This window comes from Drosophila rhopaloa, unplaced genomic scaffold (genome assembly GCF_018152115.1).
Source record: "Drosophila rhopaloa isolate 14029-0021.01 unplaced genomic scaffold, ASM1815211v1 contig_47, whole genome shotgun sequence".
Lineage (NCBI taxonomy): Eukaryota > Metazoa > Arthropoda > Insecta > Diptera > Drosophilidae > Drosophila > Drosophila rhopaloa.
In genome coordinates, this window is record NW_025335142.1 from 3,225,825 (window position 1) to 3,245,140 (window position 19,316).

Sequence of the window (19,316 nt, forward strand, 5' to 3'; positions counted from 1 at the left end):
GGCAATACTCACAACGGAAATGTAAACTGTAACTAAATGTTTGAAATTGATATTGGTTGAGAGGGAACCCATAAGTATCTGCACCAAAGTATTTATTGCACTGGTAACAAAATTAACTTTAACTCTGATAACAATTTTTTCTTTTCATATTTAAATATTTCTTATATTTTTTATATTTATATTTGTTAATATTTAAATTTTATATCTTTAGTATCAAATACGTTCCGCAGATGAAGATTCCTCTGCAGAACCCACAGACTAGGCGACTCTAAACTTATCATTTTCACTATACAAACTCTAAATAATTGTTAATTTTCTCCACCCTCTTTCCTTTATCCTTTATCCTTTCACTATTCATAATCTTATTTTTTGGCATATTTAGCTGTAGATTTGACTCTTCGGTCCTTCTCCTCTTCGTATTCTTGCATTTGTACAGATTTTGCTGCTAAATTGTTAAAGATTCGATTCAACAGACAGTTGAGTAAATGTCGGATAAAGATCTCATCGTTAATGGTTCTTTATTGACAATAATATTTAGTTAGATTTCAGTGTGGGTGTGCGGGGGTGTTTTGTCGTCCTATGTCAGAGTGTTAAACAAAACAAAGGATATTGAATTAATTTAATAGGCCGTGATAAATTCTCTAGTTTTGCTAAAAAATACTTGCTTTCTTTTTTGACTGTGATAAAAATTCTAATGGTAATTTTTTGTTTATAATAACAATCAATAATAATTAATATATGCTTAGCGTTAAATAGTTTTGCTTAGTCTGGCTAGGGCGCGCTATGGTCAACTTGATCGGAATCTGATTCATTATCTGTATCGGTATCTTTCTCGGAGCTGGTTGTGAAAATAAGTGGCCAAAACTTTCAGTTTTCTGCTGTTCTGTATATCTATTTGTATATATTTTAATAGTAATACTTTCATAGCAAAATGTTTGTTATGTTTTCCATTCTTTCAGTAGCCCTATTTATATTTGTTTTTCTTTTCCTTGTGTTTTTATTTATGTTTTGTTTTTTCTTGATTTTATTATATATTTCTATGTATATATATATATATATATGCATGTATATCTGTAAGTACCTGTAATTGTTTTTGTTGAAAGCAGCTAAGTTTAAGTGTAAAGTTGTTGTTTGATTTTATTCAAAATTTTGTTTATATTTTCTTTAAAATCGTTTACGATTTTTTTAATACAATTTTAAACCAAACGAATTTATCGAATCAAATAATTTTAGAAGTTTAAACAAGTACAAGAATTTCTCCCTCAGAGAATATAGGCCAACATAAATGATCGCTGTAGATATTGTATTTAATAAATCTTTTCAATGATTTTTGTTTAAGCTTTCTTCACTTTGATTCTCTTCAATAGTTCTAACAAATCCATATTATAATATTTCTAAAATTAGTACTCATTTATATATTATAAAAAATGATATTTTTGCTTGTGGTCAGGCTGATCAAACCCTTTTTGGGTTTGACATAGCCATCAAAGCATTTCGCATATTAAGTGGCTTGCTCTGTCCCGTCTAGTTCTAACTTCCTATATCCGTTTTGTTTTACTTAAAATTAATTAAATTCGAATTTTTGTGTTAATTTTTCATGTGTACATATAATCTGTTTATGCATCTGTTGAATCTTTGCCATTTTGCTTACCACTAAATGCTAAAAAGTTGCAGACCTACTTTGTCTTCTTTCTCACCTAACTTCCTCTATGTCCCTTCTATATTTTAACCCTTTCTTTAACTGCTGCCTTCTAATTACTCGATTAACTGTAAACTCCGATCGAGTTCATCATTAGATTAACAAATTCAGTTTTAATAGTTGTTCTTTTGTGTTTGCTTTGTTTTTCAACTAATTTTTTCCTTGCGCAGATTTGTTAATTTTTATAAATTCCCATCACCAATTACTCATATAAAATGGTTGCTGCTCTTATCGTCCTTAATTGTTTTGTTTTTTTGTTTTTTTTTTTGAAAACCCAGATAATTTTGGTCTCTTGCCAGTCAGTTTTTGTCTCAAGTTTTGTGTTCTGTGTGGGAGTGTACTGGTGTGCAATGTTCTTGTTCTTTAGTTGTTAACAAAACTATCAATATCAATGTTTGTTCCTTGCTTCTATAAATATATACTTTTATTAAATCGATATTTTGGCAAAAATTCTGTCATTCTTTCTGTTTTTCTCAATTTTATAATTTTGTTTGTGGTTTTTTGTTTTTTGTTGGTTTTCTCTTATTATTTTGTATGTACTGGTGTACTGCATTCAGTTGAATGTATAATCGGATAAATATATATAAATATATTATATATATAAATCTATTCAATTTTCAGCTCTAAGGTGTTTTCTTTTTTTAATTTACATTTTTCTTGTTTACTATTTTTTATTTTTTTTTTTTACATACGCTTTGCATGTGTTTAATTTATATAATCGTTTTCACATAGCATGGCTGACGACCATCTGAAATAAGAGGAAAGCAATATGATGAGTAAGTGGGTTTTAACGGCGGATGTATATCGAAAAGAAAAGCCTATTACTCTTTAACATTTCAAATTGTTGTTAATATCGGACATTTTGTAAAATTTTAATTTCAAAGTACATTTATAAATATTTATGTAATGTATCAATATTAAAATCCAACTTTTCTACGATCGATATCAATAAATTTATTAATCCTTGCGATCCTTGCTGGTTCTAGACTTCTGCTTACCCCATCAATAGTTGCTCCTTATTGTAGCTGCAGTTGTTATGGTTGCTGTTGTGGTTGACGTTGGTGTTGCACTTAGGCCTTTCGCTTCTGCTGTTGCCACATGAATAGTTTCTCGACTAGTTCCACTTTGGAGCAATTGGTATTGGGTGGATCTTTGGATTGAGAATCGGGATCGTTTCTATTGTTGTTGTTGTCGCTGCAGTTGTCGTTATTATTGTTGTTGTTGTTGTTGTGGTTGTGATAACAATAGGTACCACTGCGCCAGCTGGCAAATGTGTAGGGCATGTGGGCATTGTGGTTGGAGTTTCCATTGGTTAAAGTTGGCCTAAAGCTGCTGCCAAGGTGGTTATTATAGTGGACTGCTGTTGTTGTCGCTGTCGTTGATGCGGAAGTTGCTGCCGGTGTGGAAAATGCGTTAGTTGTTGGCAAAGCTGCTGTTGCTGATGTTGTTGCTCCAGTTTGTTGTTGTTGTTGTTGTTGTGAATTGCGTTTAAGGAACTCCGATTGTTAATAGGGTCGACTGGCATCCTTTGGCCGCTTCAATTGAACTTTCAGTCTTTTCATGCCAATCTGGAAGCCATTCATGGCCTGAATGGCCGCTTGAGCGCTGGCGGGATTATCGAATGAAACAAAACCTGTTAAGAAAGTTGGTAAGTTAGAATATACGGGTTCGCTGCCTTATGTAATATCACACTACCGAAACATTTGCTCTGGTTTGTAGCACGATCAATGAAGACCTTGGAGCTGATCACATTGCCAAAGGGCAGGAACATTTGCATTAACTCGGCATCGCCAAACTCTTGGGGCAAATGGTAGATGAAGAGATTGCAGCCCTCGGGTCCGGATATCGAACATCCTGGGAACATCAGAAAATCTTAAAGGAAGACATTTTAAAGAGAAGAAACAAAGTAGAGAACAAATTAAATTTAATAATGAGGAAAATCATAATATATAATTTATGAGTTTTGTCTGCTTGCTTGTTCTTGTTTTATTGTTTGCATTGATTTCGATTTAGTTTTGACTTGGTCTGATCGATTTCTTATTTTGTGGTCTTGGTCTGATCAATTTCTTATTTTGTGGTCTGTGTTCTGTGGCTGATCTTGTTTCTGAACGAATTAACTAAAACTAAGGCGCAATATAAGTCTGCGAAAAATAGGAAACCAAAATCAAAACCATGAGCAAACGAACAGTCTAAATGACATACTTCTTAAAGGGTTTGCATATATGTACTTTAGAGATGCCTAATGGATACTTAAGTCTTTAGCTTAGCTTTATCCCCAATTTCTGTATGATTATATGTGTATGTGTAGGGATATATTGTGGACTCCACAATAAGATGGGTGTTCGACTGGGTGTAAAGTCATGCAGGTAAGGTCTAGAGGATACACAGAGAAACAACAGACTACGGCGCACAGATATCGAAATGGAACCAAACGAACTTTACACTCAAGTTAGGTTAATAGTTAGCATATAGGTAGTATACACACACAGATGAATATGCCACACACACATACATACACACACACACGTACACACAGAGATACAACCACACCCACACACTTTGTTTTACGGGGAAACAATGGATTACTTGTATCTCTGTCCCTGACGAAAGGCAAAAAGATGAGCAAAACGAACCGAAAGAGAAACATAAAATTTTATGAGCAAATGTCTTCGAAATACGCCGACGGTCTTTATATGATTTTAAGCAGTTTATATGTAATTTTTACGATCGCATAAAATGCCGTTGAATGCAGCCATTAAAAACGATTTACGCCTTGCTTGCCAACCCCATACAAAAAGGGTTGAAAGAGCCCATTCCATCCCATTAAAACCATCCTTTCTACTTTTTGGCAGTGGGTGGTGGCAAATAAAATAAGGACCAAGAAACACAGTATGCAAAGTAATTAATTTTTATGGGCTTTTGTTTAAAATTTTATTTCCTTCCGCACAACAAATAAAATTAATTACAGCTCATCATCAGCCAGATCGAAGGCGATATCTCTTTTTTTCTCTCAGTGTTCACCGTTTGTGTGTTAGTGTGTGTGTGGGTATGTGTATATCATGTTTACGATGACAAAGAATCGAAACAAAATCCAGAATCAGGAGAAACATGTACAATGTTAACAGATAAGTATTTGCATTTGCCCGAAATCATTCGAAATTGGTATAAGGTCAAATGCAATATTGCTTAACAAGAACTGAAACAAACGTACGAACGTGTATGGGGGGATATCGGGGATATATAGGGGGTGATTAACAAAATTATAATGAAAAGCTTACCTTCACGCTGAGTGGGTGCAACCGCCGCTAGGGGAGGTGGTAAAGCTTGTGGAAACTGTCCATAGACGGTGGGAAAGGCTGCATTATATATAAATAATTTTGTTTTTGGTTTTTACACAAATTCCGAAACATTTATAAAGACAACACAACAATTAAGAATACGTATAAATATATATATATATGTTTAAAATATTTTAAATAGTTCTTATATTTTAGTAATCAACAGACAATGAAACAAATTTCTAAAGAACCAAACTAAATGTCGTTAACCAGCCATAGTAGATCGACCGGATTTCAGAAAAGGGTTAGAACACTACGCTGATTACTGAATCGTTGTTTTCATATCAGCGCACTGAGTAATAAATATATCTAAAAATATTTAAATTGACAAAATCATAGAAAAATAAATTGAATAAAATAAAAGCAAAAGAATGCAAGCCAGCATATATTGTAAAGTGAGGATCGTCGAAAAACATTTACAATATATACATAGCTTCCGTTGCACAAAAAACAAATAATAAGAAGTTTATTATTTTTAAGTTAGAGTTATGTAACACGTTACTAACAATAAATATTTATGGCATGACACAACAATTATTAATTAATCGATAAAAACAGTTATGAATGAACGGGCTGTTTTTTTGTTGTAGTTGGGTTCATTGGAACATAATCCGATGCTATCAATGAAAATGATTGTGATGACAATGGTACACAATGCCAAGAATGATGCAAATCATGGGCAAACTGAACGCGATTGAAATGAAATGATAATCTTTTGGTCGAGTGGGGACTCAATGATATTTGAAAATAAAGCAAATGGCAATTTGGTGATTCTGTCGTGCATTGGCACCTTTTCCGCCAAGAGTGTCTTGGAACTTATACTTAGAAGTAAAACTTATTCTAATCTGGCTAGCCAATACTTACCAACTCCTGAAAACGGTGGCAGACCAGGGAAGGCATGTTGCAGGGTAGCAGCATCGCCGTTTGGCAAACCTTGTGGCGGTATAGTCAAGTGCAGCGGATCTGCAATAAATAGTTCAGTGGCTATAGAAAATATTTAGAAACCCCATGAGTTACATGATTGGTATAAATAACATTAAAAAAATGTAGTTTGCATGACATAAAACTTATAGTTTCTTAAAACATATGATATAAAATAAAATCAAATGGCAATAGAAATATTATTTTTAAGTAAATTGAAAAGAATTATTTGTTGAACTCGATTCCTAGTGATCATTCTAATTATACCCGTTACTCGTAGAGTAAAAGGGTATATTGTATTCATGCAAAAGTATGTAACAGGTAGAAGGAAGCGTTTCCGACCCTATAAAGTATATATATTCTTGTTCAGGATCACTAGCCGAGTCGATCTAGCCATGTCCGTCTGTTGGTCCGTCCGTATGAACGCTGAGATCTCGGAAACTATAAAAGCTAGAAGATTGGCATTTTGCATGTTGATTTTAGGAGTTCCTACCTGCCACGCCCCTCTGACGCCCACAAGCCACAAGCTGTGGCCACAATTTTGATGCTATTATGAAAATTTTAATTGATATGTATTTGTTTCGTCAATACCTATCGATTGGCCTAATAAAAGTTTGCCACGCCCACTCCAAAGCCCAAAAACCCATTAAACGCTTAAGGCTGGCTAGCGCCTACATTTCCGCCTTTCATGGCCCGTGGTACAATAGCGCCATCTAACGGATGACTTTGGAACAGCTGGCCAAGGTGCTAATTCGAGCGGCGCAAAACATACAAGAAGGCATATTTATATTAAGTAGTTTAGCTGAGTAACGGGTATCTAATAGTCTAGGCACTCGACTATAGCGTTCTCTCTTGTTTTCATTACAGTCTTCTATTTAAAGTTGTAAATTATAAACATTTTAAGCTCCCAACTGTTTCAGAGCTGCCATTCGTTTTGAAAATATGAAAAATCTGCGAATCCATCATTAATCTTGTAACATTGTACTTTAAGGGTAATTTCACAGACAATTAAAATATTTAGCTAACAAATCATGAAAAGATAAATGTTTGATGACAAAATTTAAAAGTTTAAAAAATGCAAAAGAAAATGGTATATTAATATTTCATTTATGTTCTATTTATGCTTTATGCTTAATGTTTAATTAGAAATACTCACGTCCTGGGAATGCCGTTTGTGGAATGCCGTTCGTGAAGACGCCGTCCGCGGCAGCCGCCGCAGCGGCAGCGGCGGCCGCTCCGCCGGGCTGTCCGTTGGGCGTGTTGGCGCCCATGTTGAAGTTGGGCATGGTCGGCGAGGGCAGCGACGGCGGCTGGCCGGTGCCGTTGAGGCCGTGAGGTATCTGCGTTGCCAGCGCCGCCATGGGGTTCATGTAGGCGGCGGCGGAGCCCGGTGCCGTGGCGGCGGCGGCCATCAGGGCGGCCTGTTGCTGCTGCTGCAGTTCCGGGGGAGAGGGAAGCTGCTGATTATATAGGCCGGGTAACAACAAAAGAGGGGCGAGGGGAGGGGGGGTGGACTCACCTGAGCGTAGGCGCCATACGGACTGAACTGATTAAAGACGAACGGATTCAGCAGGTTCATGTGACCGGCCATTTGCTGCATGCGCCGTATTTGTCGCTCCTTCTCCGTGTCGGCGTATTTAACGACCAGGCTGGAGGATGCACCCTGAAAAATAAGTGGAGTGGAGTCAAGTCAAGTCAAGTGAAGTCGGGAGTGGGTTCGAGTGCCCTGGCATTGCATATTTATAGGCGGCTTTTCCGCTTTCCTTTCACCATTTCTCTGGGGAACAGGAAATCCTATTACAGGCCATTATTTTGTGATGACAGAGCTGTGTACCTGTCAACACGGGGGGGGAGGGGGTGGAAAGGAGCACCTGCTTCCTTTGTTCGACTGTTCATTATTATCTTATTATAATTATATACAAAAAATATATATCAAAATAATTGGCATACGCGCACTTCAATTTGCATTTCTATTCAAAGCGGCTTATGGGCTCTCCTTCTACCTTCCGCTCGTCTATTGCAACTGTCGCCTTCTATTGTCGTCTGTCAATGATTTTGATATAAATACGTTTAACAAAGGCCTAGGCCAGGGCTCCTCCATTTTCTTTGCTTTTGATGTCAATTAATTAGCATAATAATGGCAGGCTTCACATTTCGTTTCCCCCCCACTTCTCCTCTGCTACAAAATGCGTCGACTTACGTATGACAACTTGAATTGAATAGGCATTTCCAATATTCGGTAACATTCTGCTTCGTATTAATTAGGACTGTTTTTGTAATGCGAAACCTTTTTCCCGTTGATGATGATGGATGGAGTGGGTGGGGGTTGGGTAGGGGGTAGTGTTAGGGAAGCAGAAAAGCTTTTATGATTTTGCAAATCATTAATCAAAGTAACAATGATATTGTGTTGCACAATTCACCTCCCCTGCCTGTGTGTGTGTGTGTGTGTGTGTGTGGAAGGGCTGTTAATGAGACTACAACGGAACGAACAGGTGCTTCAAGTATAACGGCTATTTGGCCTGCCTTGAACATAATTTTAATTAATGAAATATGAAACTTGAGATTATGCAAAAGGCCATAAGCAACGAGGAGTTCGGGAAGTCCTTGGCAAGGAGAAACTATTCCTGTTTGCTCTGGCATGGCTTGAAGATGCTGCGTATATCGTGTAATGAGTTTTAATGAGCTACCTTGAACATAGCACCCGGCATGGCCAGCGCTTCTCATATCACAAGAAAATTAATTTCAATCTCTGACATACAAGCTATTTGTAGCCGAAGCTTAAGGCAGATTAAACACCAAAATAGTCCATCAAAATGTAGGTGATACGTATTTCAACCTCAATTGCCTGCCATCGAAGGCGATAAACCTCCATTAAGGGAAGCTAATCTGTGGCCCTAATTGTCTCTGGCCTTGGATAACTATGCAACAGGGCCCCCACCGCAAAAGCTCATAAATTAATTCATTAACGTCAATTTAATTGTCTAATAATCCCCGGCTCATGTCAGCCGCCTGATGGCTGATGGCCAAAAAAAGCTTGGGTTGAAGAAAAAAAAGTAATACAAAATTTGTGTGGCTCACTGGGGGAATTATTACGCTGAGAGCTCTCAGATTGGGGCAGACATTCAGTCAATTTGAACGTTTATTATGTGCTCTATATGTGCAGTTGTTTGGCCTGTTCACTTCCGTTTCCGCTTGACGAAGACGACAATGTCTGAGACTGGGACGACGACACGAAATTCCCATTCAAGTGAATTGCTGCCGCCAAATGAAATGAAAAATTCAACACGGCACACAGACACATCCTTGAAAGGACTCTCTGATTCTGACTCCGACTCCGACTCGAGAGTAGTTGGCAGCACGCCTAACCAGAACCAAAACGAATCGCAGTCGTGCCTCAGTGGCGAAGTGCAACAGGCAGCAGGCTGGCTGCCAACTAACAAGCCAACTAACCAGAGGAGGTCCTTGGTCCTTGGTCCTGGGGCTCCTGGACTCGTGCCAGGCGGCACTTTTGGCAGCAATCGCATGTTGCATGCCACTTTTCGGGGCGGCACAAACGTGACGCCATTAGACGACGGGCCCACAGTCCTTAGCCTTTCCTCGGCCCAAATATTTTTTATTGTTTTTTAATGCGGCTCACTCAAAGTTTTTCGCCTCTCTTCGATTTCTAGGGTTCTAGGATGGTTTTTTTCCCCTTTTTTTTTGGCAAAGTTTCAGACCGCACGGTGGCCAATTACAATTGAAGGGCTTACAGTGCATTTAAAAAGTAATTTGTCTGCCGCCCCAAAAGCCGCGCACGTATTTATATATTTCAATGCGAATGCAAATGCGAATGGAAATTGCGCCAAGACTCTATCCCAGGGTGAACCTGTCGGTTTTTGGGGGTTTTCAGGGGGGAGGGGGTGGGGATACTGGGCCTGGGGTAATCACAGTAACCCGTGTTCACTAATGGTTCTACAAGCCACAGGGGCAGCCGGTAAGCCCGGGGACCACGGACAGGGGCGATGAAATGCAGCCAGGACATACATGCCACCCAAACCCCAACCCCTTACATAATAAACTCGCGCCGGGAAGTATGCAACGTTTACCGAATTCAATGGGTGGAGGGGAGCGAAGTGGGAGGGGTGGAAAGGGGGGCTGGTAGTACGTGTCTGGGGACATGTTAACATGGCAGTCGTGCCAAAAATTATTATTCCCGCCTCGCCACGTTCACTGCGGCAATGCCTTTGGCTCCTGGCTTTGCATCTGTGCTGCTGCTACTGCCGTTCGTCCTGCTTTTTGCTTGTTGCATACTTTTAGGCGCGAGTGTGAGCGCCGATTTGTCAACGCCTAAAAGGACAACATATTTCTTGTCCCACCAGCGTATAAAAAACGCTGTGCCAGCAAATGGCCGGCAAATGGTTTTAACAAATGAATTATATATATTTTTATATGCAACTGATTTGCATTTTATAGTTTGCTTTTCAGTAGGGTCCTTACATTTCTTTCGATGCTCGTTTTGGCCGCAGCTTGTTTTAATTGCTAAATGAATTGGCCAGGACTGGCCTGGCCAGCATTTGTTTAATGGTGAGCAATTTTTATCTATCAATTAAAGCAGCGACAGCGAAATGTATTCAAAATGCTAGCACATAAATTCCAGCCTAATGGTAATGGACATTTCTTCTCTTTTTCACAGTGCCATCTGTTGATGGTGGGCCGTATTTTTTGACCATGCCCAGAGAAAATGGATTTAAGCCATTTGATTGTGTGAAATTGATTCAGTGAGTGGGGTAGAGCATTCAATAGACTGAATGCAATAGTTCCCGTAATTTGTCCACTGTAATTTTGGGTCGAGAGAGATTTAACAACACTCTGAATGGGGCACGTTCCGCTGGCCACCGCTAAAACGCCTAATGACGTTTACACGGCCAACATAATTACAGTAATAATGTGGCTGAGACTCCCGAGTTGGCAGTGGTTGAAGGGCACAATGATGATGACATTAGCGAGAGGTGTCAGGCGACAATTTAACGAGCGACATCGTTGCACACACGTATCCGCGAAAAGGAATCCCTGTCAGCCTTTTGTGTGTGCCACATGCAACGGCAACAGCAACAGCAACACCATCGACTCCAAAGCACATTCGTCACGAAGCGAGGAAGCGGCAACATCAGCAGCCAGCTCCTCGTGCGTGTGGCGACCAACCATTTTGTATGCTTTTAAATTAGCCAAAGTGTGAAAGTGTCATGTTTCGAAATATGAAATTAAGCAGGAACAGGAATGGTTGCTCAACGTGAGAAGGACGATGCCAGCTTGTTTATGGCGTGCATGTCGTTGATATGCTGTAATTTGTTGGCTGAAAATTAAAAGGAAGTGCACTTCAATTAACGTTTGTTGTTCTTCTTACCCGAGAAAGGGGCTTTCACGAAATAATTTAAGGCCGCCGTGGCGAGTTCTACTAGGCATTACATTAACCCAATAAGAGAGCACGAAAAAAGCCTGTCTTAGATCCTTCATTTGCATGGAGAACTCGTCACAATGAGCGAGTTCTCAACGAGTTTTCCAATTAATTTTCACTTAAAAGACAAACCTGAACTGAACCCGAAAAACTCTCAATGGAACAAAGTACAACCGAGTAAAATTGGCAGTAAAACTAATTACAAATTCGTTTTCAGTTTCCAGCTTTTCCATTTCGCTGTCAGCGGCAGTGTCTAAGGCAAAGAGAGTCATGTCAAAATGGTGGCTCAAAACGCTTTCCCTCAATACGCCGAGTTGAGCTGAGTGGGGCAACCACAGCCCAGAGTAAGTAATCTTTTCCGGCAAATAAATCACACCATTGCCCCGTGGAGGAGTCACAGTCGAAATTAGTGTAAATGCCACTAAGCTACCTAAAAGTATGCTCAGCATTAACGTGGAAGCCATGGCAAAAAATCCGGAAATTTACGTACTATGCGAAAAGTTACTTTGGGCCCCCAAAAGTTGCGACGCGCTGTTAACCGCAACTCTGAACTGGACGGCTGGTTGGGTGGGCAAGGCAATGCATACATTAAACAACTTTTGGCTCATTGCATTCTGGCCGGGATCCGCCCTCCCCTCCACCCCCCTCCAATGGCGACCCGACAAAGGGCCGCCGGCGAAGCGTAAAATGCGGGCAAGCAAAAAAGCAGGACTCCGGCAGGACTCAGACGACGACGGCGTTGACAATGCAACTTGGCCGCGGCCAAAATGAAAAACTTATTTAATTTACTTTGCTTTTTGCCACAGCGCCAGCCATTTAATTCAATTACTCGCCGAGAGTTCTTTTCGCGGGTCCTGCTATCCGTTTTTCTACAGGGCCTAATAAGGCAATCAACGGGGTTGAAATTTGTCAAAGAATCCGCGAGTAGATCGCCGGTTGAGAAACTCTTCCACCAAAGGGCAATCTCTAATGGGTTTACGAGAAGAAAGAGTATCGATCCTGGGAAGAAAGAGCCTGCTAAATGGGCAATCAACAGGCTGGAAATTGGCCCAGGAAAACTTGGGCCAAGATATGCTTGGAATGTGACAGAAAAGTTTAAGGGCAATTTCGCCTCAAGAAGTTGGAATAGGTGGAGCATAGTTAAAGGCAGCTCTTCCTTTTCCCCTTTTTCGCTTCACGGCTTGGCTGCATTTGTCTTGCATACTTTTGATAGCTCAAAAGGACTCAGGACCTTGGAGTCCTGGCCTCTGAGTGTGTTTGTGTCAACATTGTTGTTATTGTTGGGTATAAATGTCTCCAGGATCGAAGGAGGAGCAGGGCCCAGGAGGGCTTACTCAAACAAATAAGGCCGAGCTCAACGAGCAAGGACAGCGGACACAGGACTCCAAAAGGAGGCGGCAGGATATTGCATGCAAGCATGATTGAGTTTTGAGAGAACATGACCGAAAAAGAGGAAGCGCACAATTTCATAAATTTAATGCGAAAAGCTGCACAAAAAGGACCTCCGGCTGCCGAGATCCTTGGAGCTGGACGCCTGATTTCAGCTTTTTAGCATAGCATTGCAACAAATTGAATCCAGCACTAAGGACTGGGCCTCTAATGCAGTTAAAATCACAGTCCTCTCCAGCACACACACACACAGAGCAGACTGAAAAACTAAACCACTGCTGGGATCGCAAGGATAAAGCAGCACTTGCCACGCCCCTTTTGCACCCCAGCCGCCCCTTTTGGCTGTGTCTGTCTGCGGCGTTTTTTGCGCTTGATTGAACAGAATGCTGGGGAGAAGCTAAATTTAATTTACGAGTCCAGGCACAAGGGGCTGGGGAATTGGGAATAAGACGGAGATAGTCGGTGAACATGAATATTTCATCTGCTCTGTGGCAGCACAAAAAGTGCACCAATCCGGCAGACGCCTAAAAAGCACTTCCTCTTCACCCGCTCCTCCTTTGACCACTGCCACTGCCGAGTCGTAAACAATTTACAGTCGAAATTGTTAATAAAATTATCAAATATTGTATTTATGGTCAGAGTGTAATGGTCAACGGGGAAAGGGGAAAGGGAGGGGGGGTGGACCTTTTTACGGTGGCAGTTTAATTTGCTGCTTTGGTTTTACGAGCTGTTGAGGCGATAGTTGGTCCGTGAAGATAAGTCCGGCACTGAAATATTTCCTGTTTACGGTTTTTGGAGTCTGGATTCCAGACCCCAAGCTAACCACTTAAATTGAGCTCATACTAGAAATGCCAGACCAATGATGGAGAAAACATAATAATCAGCATTACGATTCCAATCGAAATCACAATTAACCGCAGAAACACGCGAACACAATTAGCTTTGGAAACAGTCCTGTTCCCCTGGACATTTTTGTCCAATGCACATAGCATTTCAGAAAGGACATGTCAGGAGCAGGACTGCGCTGGCTCGAAAAATATTTTCCCTCAACTAAAAACTAAACTAAAATCCAAATGAAAATATTATTAAATTCAATTGGGCAAACATTACAGAAACATGGACCGGCAGGACACGCACACAGGACATATGTGAATGTGGATGCAATGTGGCGTCCAGTTGGCCAACGGCCGCCGCAACAAACGACCAAAAATTGCATTGCCATTTTTACGCGCAATTTGTTTTGCGGAAATATTGTGAAAGTTTTTCGAACGAAGGACAGGCTGCCACGTTGGCGACATTTGGCCAAATTGCACACTAATATGTGTGAGTGTATGTGAGTGTGTGTGTGTGTGCGGATGCGACTGCTGTGTGTTTGGGCCAAATGGCTAACGGCAACTGGCCACAAATGCTTTATATATTTTTATTTGCTTGCGTTATGCGTTGATTTCTGATTGTTTCACATTTTATTTAATGCCCGAAATGGCCCCCCTTTGAAAACAGCTTCATCGGTTGGCGCTTAAACAGAAATGAAGCCATCAATGTCTGGCTGCCTCGATTTAATCATTGCCAGTGAAGTCCCAGACTCCCAGAGAACCGCCCAAATGCAGTAAGCACAAATCGCTGGCATGCCTCGGCAGACACACACTTGCCAGTCCCCGGCAATTGAAAGGCAGGACGAAGGAACAGGACTTGCGGTCTGGGCCAGGACCCTCCAACTCAGTGCATTCCGGGGGCAGAGTGGCAGCCCCAAATCATGGCAAATCTTTTCTAACTATTTGCAATTCAAGCGTAAGTCTCTCCGGCTCCCACGCACACACATCCTGGATATGCAAACTGCTCCACCCACAGACAACAAATCTTGCAATGAATATATTTGGCAGGAGCAAGCCAAGGATTCTGGGAAACGAAAAAAAAATGTAGCACACTTCTAGGCGTTGGCGGCGTGAATCGTTTCACTTTGCCAGGGAGAAAAAAAATGAATTGCAGACTGCTCCTTGGCTGATAAACGAGAGTAGTCCTGGTTACTGACTGCAGGGAACTCCCATTTCCATCCATCCGTTCGGCGGTTTATATTTTGACAATTTTTCCTGCTGCAGGTAAAGTTTTTTGTCGCTACTCTCTCGAATTGCCAAAGGAAATGATAGACGGCAGTCGGTAGTCGCTTGTTTTCTAGGCGATTTATACCTCCTTTGTTGTCTGAGTCGGGATGTGACTAAGCCTAGAAAGCAATTTACCTGCTTATGTGAGCTTTAAACTTGTCAGCCATGCGAAAAAAAAGACCTCCTCTTTAAGACGACTGCTGGCAGAGATTGTTTGGGGACTCAGTTATTTTTCCATTTCGCAACTTTATTCAAACATAAGCAGATATGCAGTTGCATTTATTCCTCAGCACCGCCCCTAGCATACATTTTCATATAAACATGCCGCTTCTGCTCGACTTGCTTATCACAACAAAAGTTGTCTGGCAGAGAGTTTGAGTACGCAAAAAAGTCGAAATAATATGCCAAAGCATTCTTCAGTGATTCTGGCTACGCGTTTTTGCACTTCAAAGTACTTCAAATCAATTTTCCTCACTTATTTTCATAAACCCCGGCGCAGTCCCTTTTGGTTCATACTCTCCTTCCTTTTTGCCTGCCAGCTCCTTCCACCTTCTGTTCGCCATCATCATTGGAGAAAAAATTTGCCAGAAAAGTTCAATTTTTGAAAAATATTTGCAAATTTCATTCACTGCGCTCGTCCATTCAAATTTCCTGCATTTATGTTGTTGTCCCTATTGGGAACTGAATGTGGTGGGGCGAAGGACGAAATATGAGCGGGAAGGCAAAAAAATGGAAATAAAGGACAACAGAGCGGCGGACGAGGGCCAGCAGCAGCTGGGCTACTGCCCCGCCCTCAAACATTTTCGGCACATTTGCCTGGGCGCAAGGACCTTTTGTTATATTGAGAAGGCAGCAAGAAATTGCGCTAAGATGCTTATCCTTTTTTTTTTGTGTGAGCTGCTCCCTTTCGCAGGGGCAAAAAATGGTAAAAATGCTCCATTATTATTTTTATTACTTATTTGCTTTTAATACTTCACGGTGAGGACGACGGCGATGGCGAAAGGCGAAAGGCGACGACGATGGCGAGGACGAACGTCATCCAATCTCAAAGCGGATGTCGTCTACTTTGCATTTTGAGCCGTTTCTACTTATGTGCTTCCTGCTCCTAGTCCGGGGACTCAGTCCAAGGCGAATCCTGTGCCCCGCCCAGGCATATTTTAAACGATGCCCGTCCTGGCCCGTCCGAAATTATAGTACGGTCTGTCCCTTGGTGGCATGCCCCTTGCCCCTTTGCCATTGGGTTGCACTTATTGAAAAATTCGCATCTCACATCAGGAATTGAGGAAATTCCTTCTTCATGGCTTGGCCATCTCTTGGCTTCGATGGCTTTTGGCCTTCGTCTTTCGTTTTTCGTCTTTCGCCTTCGATTTGGCTCCGTTCCCCCTTTTTTCGTCCTTTCGTTTTTTCCATCCCTTCTCCCATTTTTATCCCACCGCCTGACTCTTGTTTTAAGTGCAGTCAGTAGTTGGCTTTGTCGTCTGTGTTTATGCAAAAAATTTGTCTACAGTCTGCTCGCCCGTCGCCACTCGCCCTTCGCCCCTTTTTCGCCTCCAAGTAAACTGATCCGAACTGAACTGAACTGGCCTGGTTCGGTCAGGGCTTTTGTTATTTCTTGTGCTTAAGTAGTTTCTGCTGTTTTTCATACTTTTAGCTTGTAATCACTGTCAATGTCGACGACGGCGACAGCCAGGACAGCACAGCGGCCGGCGGTTTTTCCCCATCGTTTTGTTTCTGACATGCTGCTTAAATGCTTCCCAAGATTTAGCTACTTGATGGGGTTTTGCCTCCTTACAATGTTATTAATAATAAGCTATACAAATTTTTCAGTGTCTTCGAAGGGTTCGGCTAGGTCTTGTCCGGATTGGCTCAATGTGGACTGGACAGGACAATGGCACTTGAACTTACGGAACACTTTAAGGATTGATTATCCTGCGGGCTAAGACCTTTTCGTGTACATACCTGTAAAGACAAAGAGGAGAAGGAAATTAGATTTAGTTTAATGTGGAAATGGGCATGTCTAAAATCTAAGATAATGTGTTATAAATAGTATTCATTTGATTCCCCTTAAATGTAAATTCGATCTACCAATTTTATTGTCTCTAATAATCAATTACTAAACCATTTAAAGGGTCCAACACGAAATGTCAACCTAATCTGAAGAGACCTAAACGACAGCATTACTGGGTCCTTTCCCTCTCGTCTTTAGGAGCTGGGAAATTTTAATAATCGCAAAAAGTTCAATTGGCATTTCAATATTGTCTTTGACCTTAGCCTTCTATCGAGAAATCCCGCCCCCTTTAGGGCGAACCTTAAGGGCTGGGGCTGATATTATGAGTGTTGCTGGCATTTCAACGATTTTCAGTTTTCTTATTAAATATTCTAGAAATGTTTCGGAATCCAATGATTGTGCAATGGCATGTACGCGTCGGCTCCTTCTGCTGCTGTTTCCCTGGGAAAGCATTTTTCGCTTCTCAGGGATCCGGCGACGACGACGACGACGACGACTACGACTCCCAATGTTGTTTGTCATTTTAAGTCAGTGCCATGGGTGGCTAGTGAGGTGGAACTATGGGCCAAAGGCAGCCGGCGCAAATGGCATTGTAGAACTCGGGCTCCTCCTCCTTTTCCCCCATTTCCAACTTTTCCCCATTTCTTCATCTCAGCGAGTGCGCCAACAACAAAGTGAAAATGAAATGACTCGGAACGAATGGCAAAGCAAGCGTTTACATGAAAAGCTGAGTTGGTCTGTAGCTCTGGGTTTGGGTTTGGGATTGGATCTGCAAAGGAGCGGGGTCGAGTGGGTGGGGGGCAGGTCTGGTCATACACACTCACGTAGTTTATATAGCTTTTGGCAGCCAATGAAGCATGCCCTAATTGCTCCAACAACTTTAAGCTAAAGAGTTACTGAATTTTAAAGAAGGCCTCAAAAACTAAACGACGATTACGTGGGTCAGAAATGGATCTTTTTTATTGAACCGCAGATGTGCAAAGCATCGAACTTATGATATATGTAAATGCTAAATACTAACTTTATATTCCAAATAATATAAACTATTTCCTGAATGTCTTCTATTTAAGCTCTGATTTTATGAGGAGATTCTAAGTATTCAATTGTGCCGTCAGGGAAATTAATTTAAAAAGTTAGTATCACTTTAGGAGATTTTAAGTTTTAGTCAAGTTTTTAAACTAGAAAATACTTGTGTATTAAAGAGATTGAAAAGAATGTAAACAATTAAATAGGAGCTCGATTATAAAATTGTATGTATGCAATTAAAAAAAAGTGAAATGCTTCTTCTGTTGCTCCCCTGACTTTAAAGAGGCCTACATAATTTTAAAGTTGAGTTTCCGTGCTAGCGGCAGGCATGTGTTCTCCATAATAAATCAAAGGCTGTGTTGCGTCAATTGCCTTTAGGGTACTACCACATCCGTTCAATAAACAGCTCTAGTGCTCAAAATTATGCAACTCAAATCAGCGAATTTTATGCATGGCCAAATATTTGATAAACAGGCGTATAATTTCCAGGCAGTTTTCACTGATCAACATAGAAAAATAAAACTCAACACAAAAATATGCAAACTAATTTTACAATGATTTGGTAAAATGTGAATGTGAAAGGCCAAACAGGCACAATCAAAAAGGAGCACACAACCTTTATGTATAGTTGGCCTGCAATCGAGTGCAACGTAAATATCCTGCGGTTTTTAGTTTATTAATTTTTTGTCAACGAGTCCTTCTGCTCCCAGGCTACCAATGCTGTTTGTCTGTCTGCCTGTCACTGATAATAAATTTCCAGCAGCAGTCGAAAAACTAAAAATGATGCAAAAAAATAAATATAGTCGACTGCATCGCCGAATGCCCTAAACGCTTTTTCGCTGCCGTAGTTTTAAGCGTCATTTAATTAATAATACAGCAAAGCCCGTCGGCTGGTATTCTCCTGCTGCCGATGTCCTCGGGTGATTGTTGTCATGTCGTTGGCGTTGCAAATTTGGTTATTAATTTTTCAAACCATCCTTTTTTTCCGATGCACGTGTGAGGCTTTACGGCTTTTATGTGCGGTTAACGAAAGTGAATGGGATGCATAGGAAATTTAATAAGCCCCTTTTTTGCTGTTCTTAAATATAACATTAAAAAAAAATAATTTTTTTCATTTTTACACAACAGTATAAGGAAGGTCAGGAAAAAAATGTACAAGTTAAAATAAAAACGTTTTTTTATCTTATAGACCAAGTATAAAATATATTCAATTTTTCTTTTGGACAACGTCCATATTTTCAATAATTGAATAAAATAACTGTTACATTTTGAAAACCTTAAAGTGTTATCTGCCAATCTGTAAAGGTCAGAAATATTCTAAGTAATTTTAAAGACTGAGAGAAATTTTACTCAATTATTCTGTTGGCTATCCCATCCAGAATGTTTACATTGCCTATACAGA

At 40.6% G+C, this 19,316-nt stretch overlaps 1 protein-coding gene across 32 annotated transcripts in view; it reads right to left on the reverse strand.

Annotated features, from left to right (window-relative positions):
• Positions 1–2,373: 2,373 nt before the first annotated feature.
• The window catches only part of LOC108047040 (CUGBP Elav-like family member 4), a 127,645-nt gene continuing 110,702 nt past the window's right edge, over positions 2,374–19,316 (reverse strand). For 6 of the 32 annotated variants that reach the window (XM_044461721.1, XM_044461708.1, XM_044461718.1 and 3 more), the window contains 7 exons: positions 7,478–7,621; positions 7,115–7,418; positions 5,902–6,021; positions 4,978–5,055; positions 3,395–3,571; positions 2,698–3,332; positions 2,374–2,447 (listed from right to left, as the gene is read on the reverse strand). In XM_044461721.1, the coding sequence (XP_044317656.1) occupies positions 3,205–3,332; positions 3,395–3,571; positions 4,978–5,055; positions 5,902–6,021; positions 7,115–7,418; positions 7,478–7,621 (951 nt within the window). In that variant the 3' untranslated portion in view covers positions 2,374–2,447; positions 2,698–3,204. The remainder of the gene's footprint in view (positions 2,448–2,697; positions 3,333–3,394; positions 3,572–4,977; positions 5,056–5,901; positions 6,022–7,114; positions 7,419–7,477; positions 7,622–19,316) is intronic. The other 26 variants (XM_044461728.1, XM_044461716.1, XM_044461724.1 and 23 more) reach the window with 12 other exon arrangements.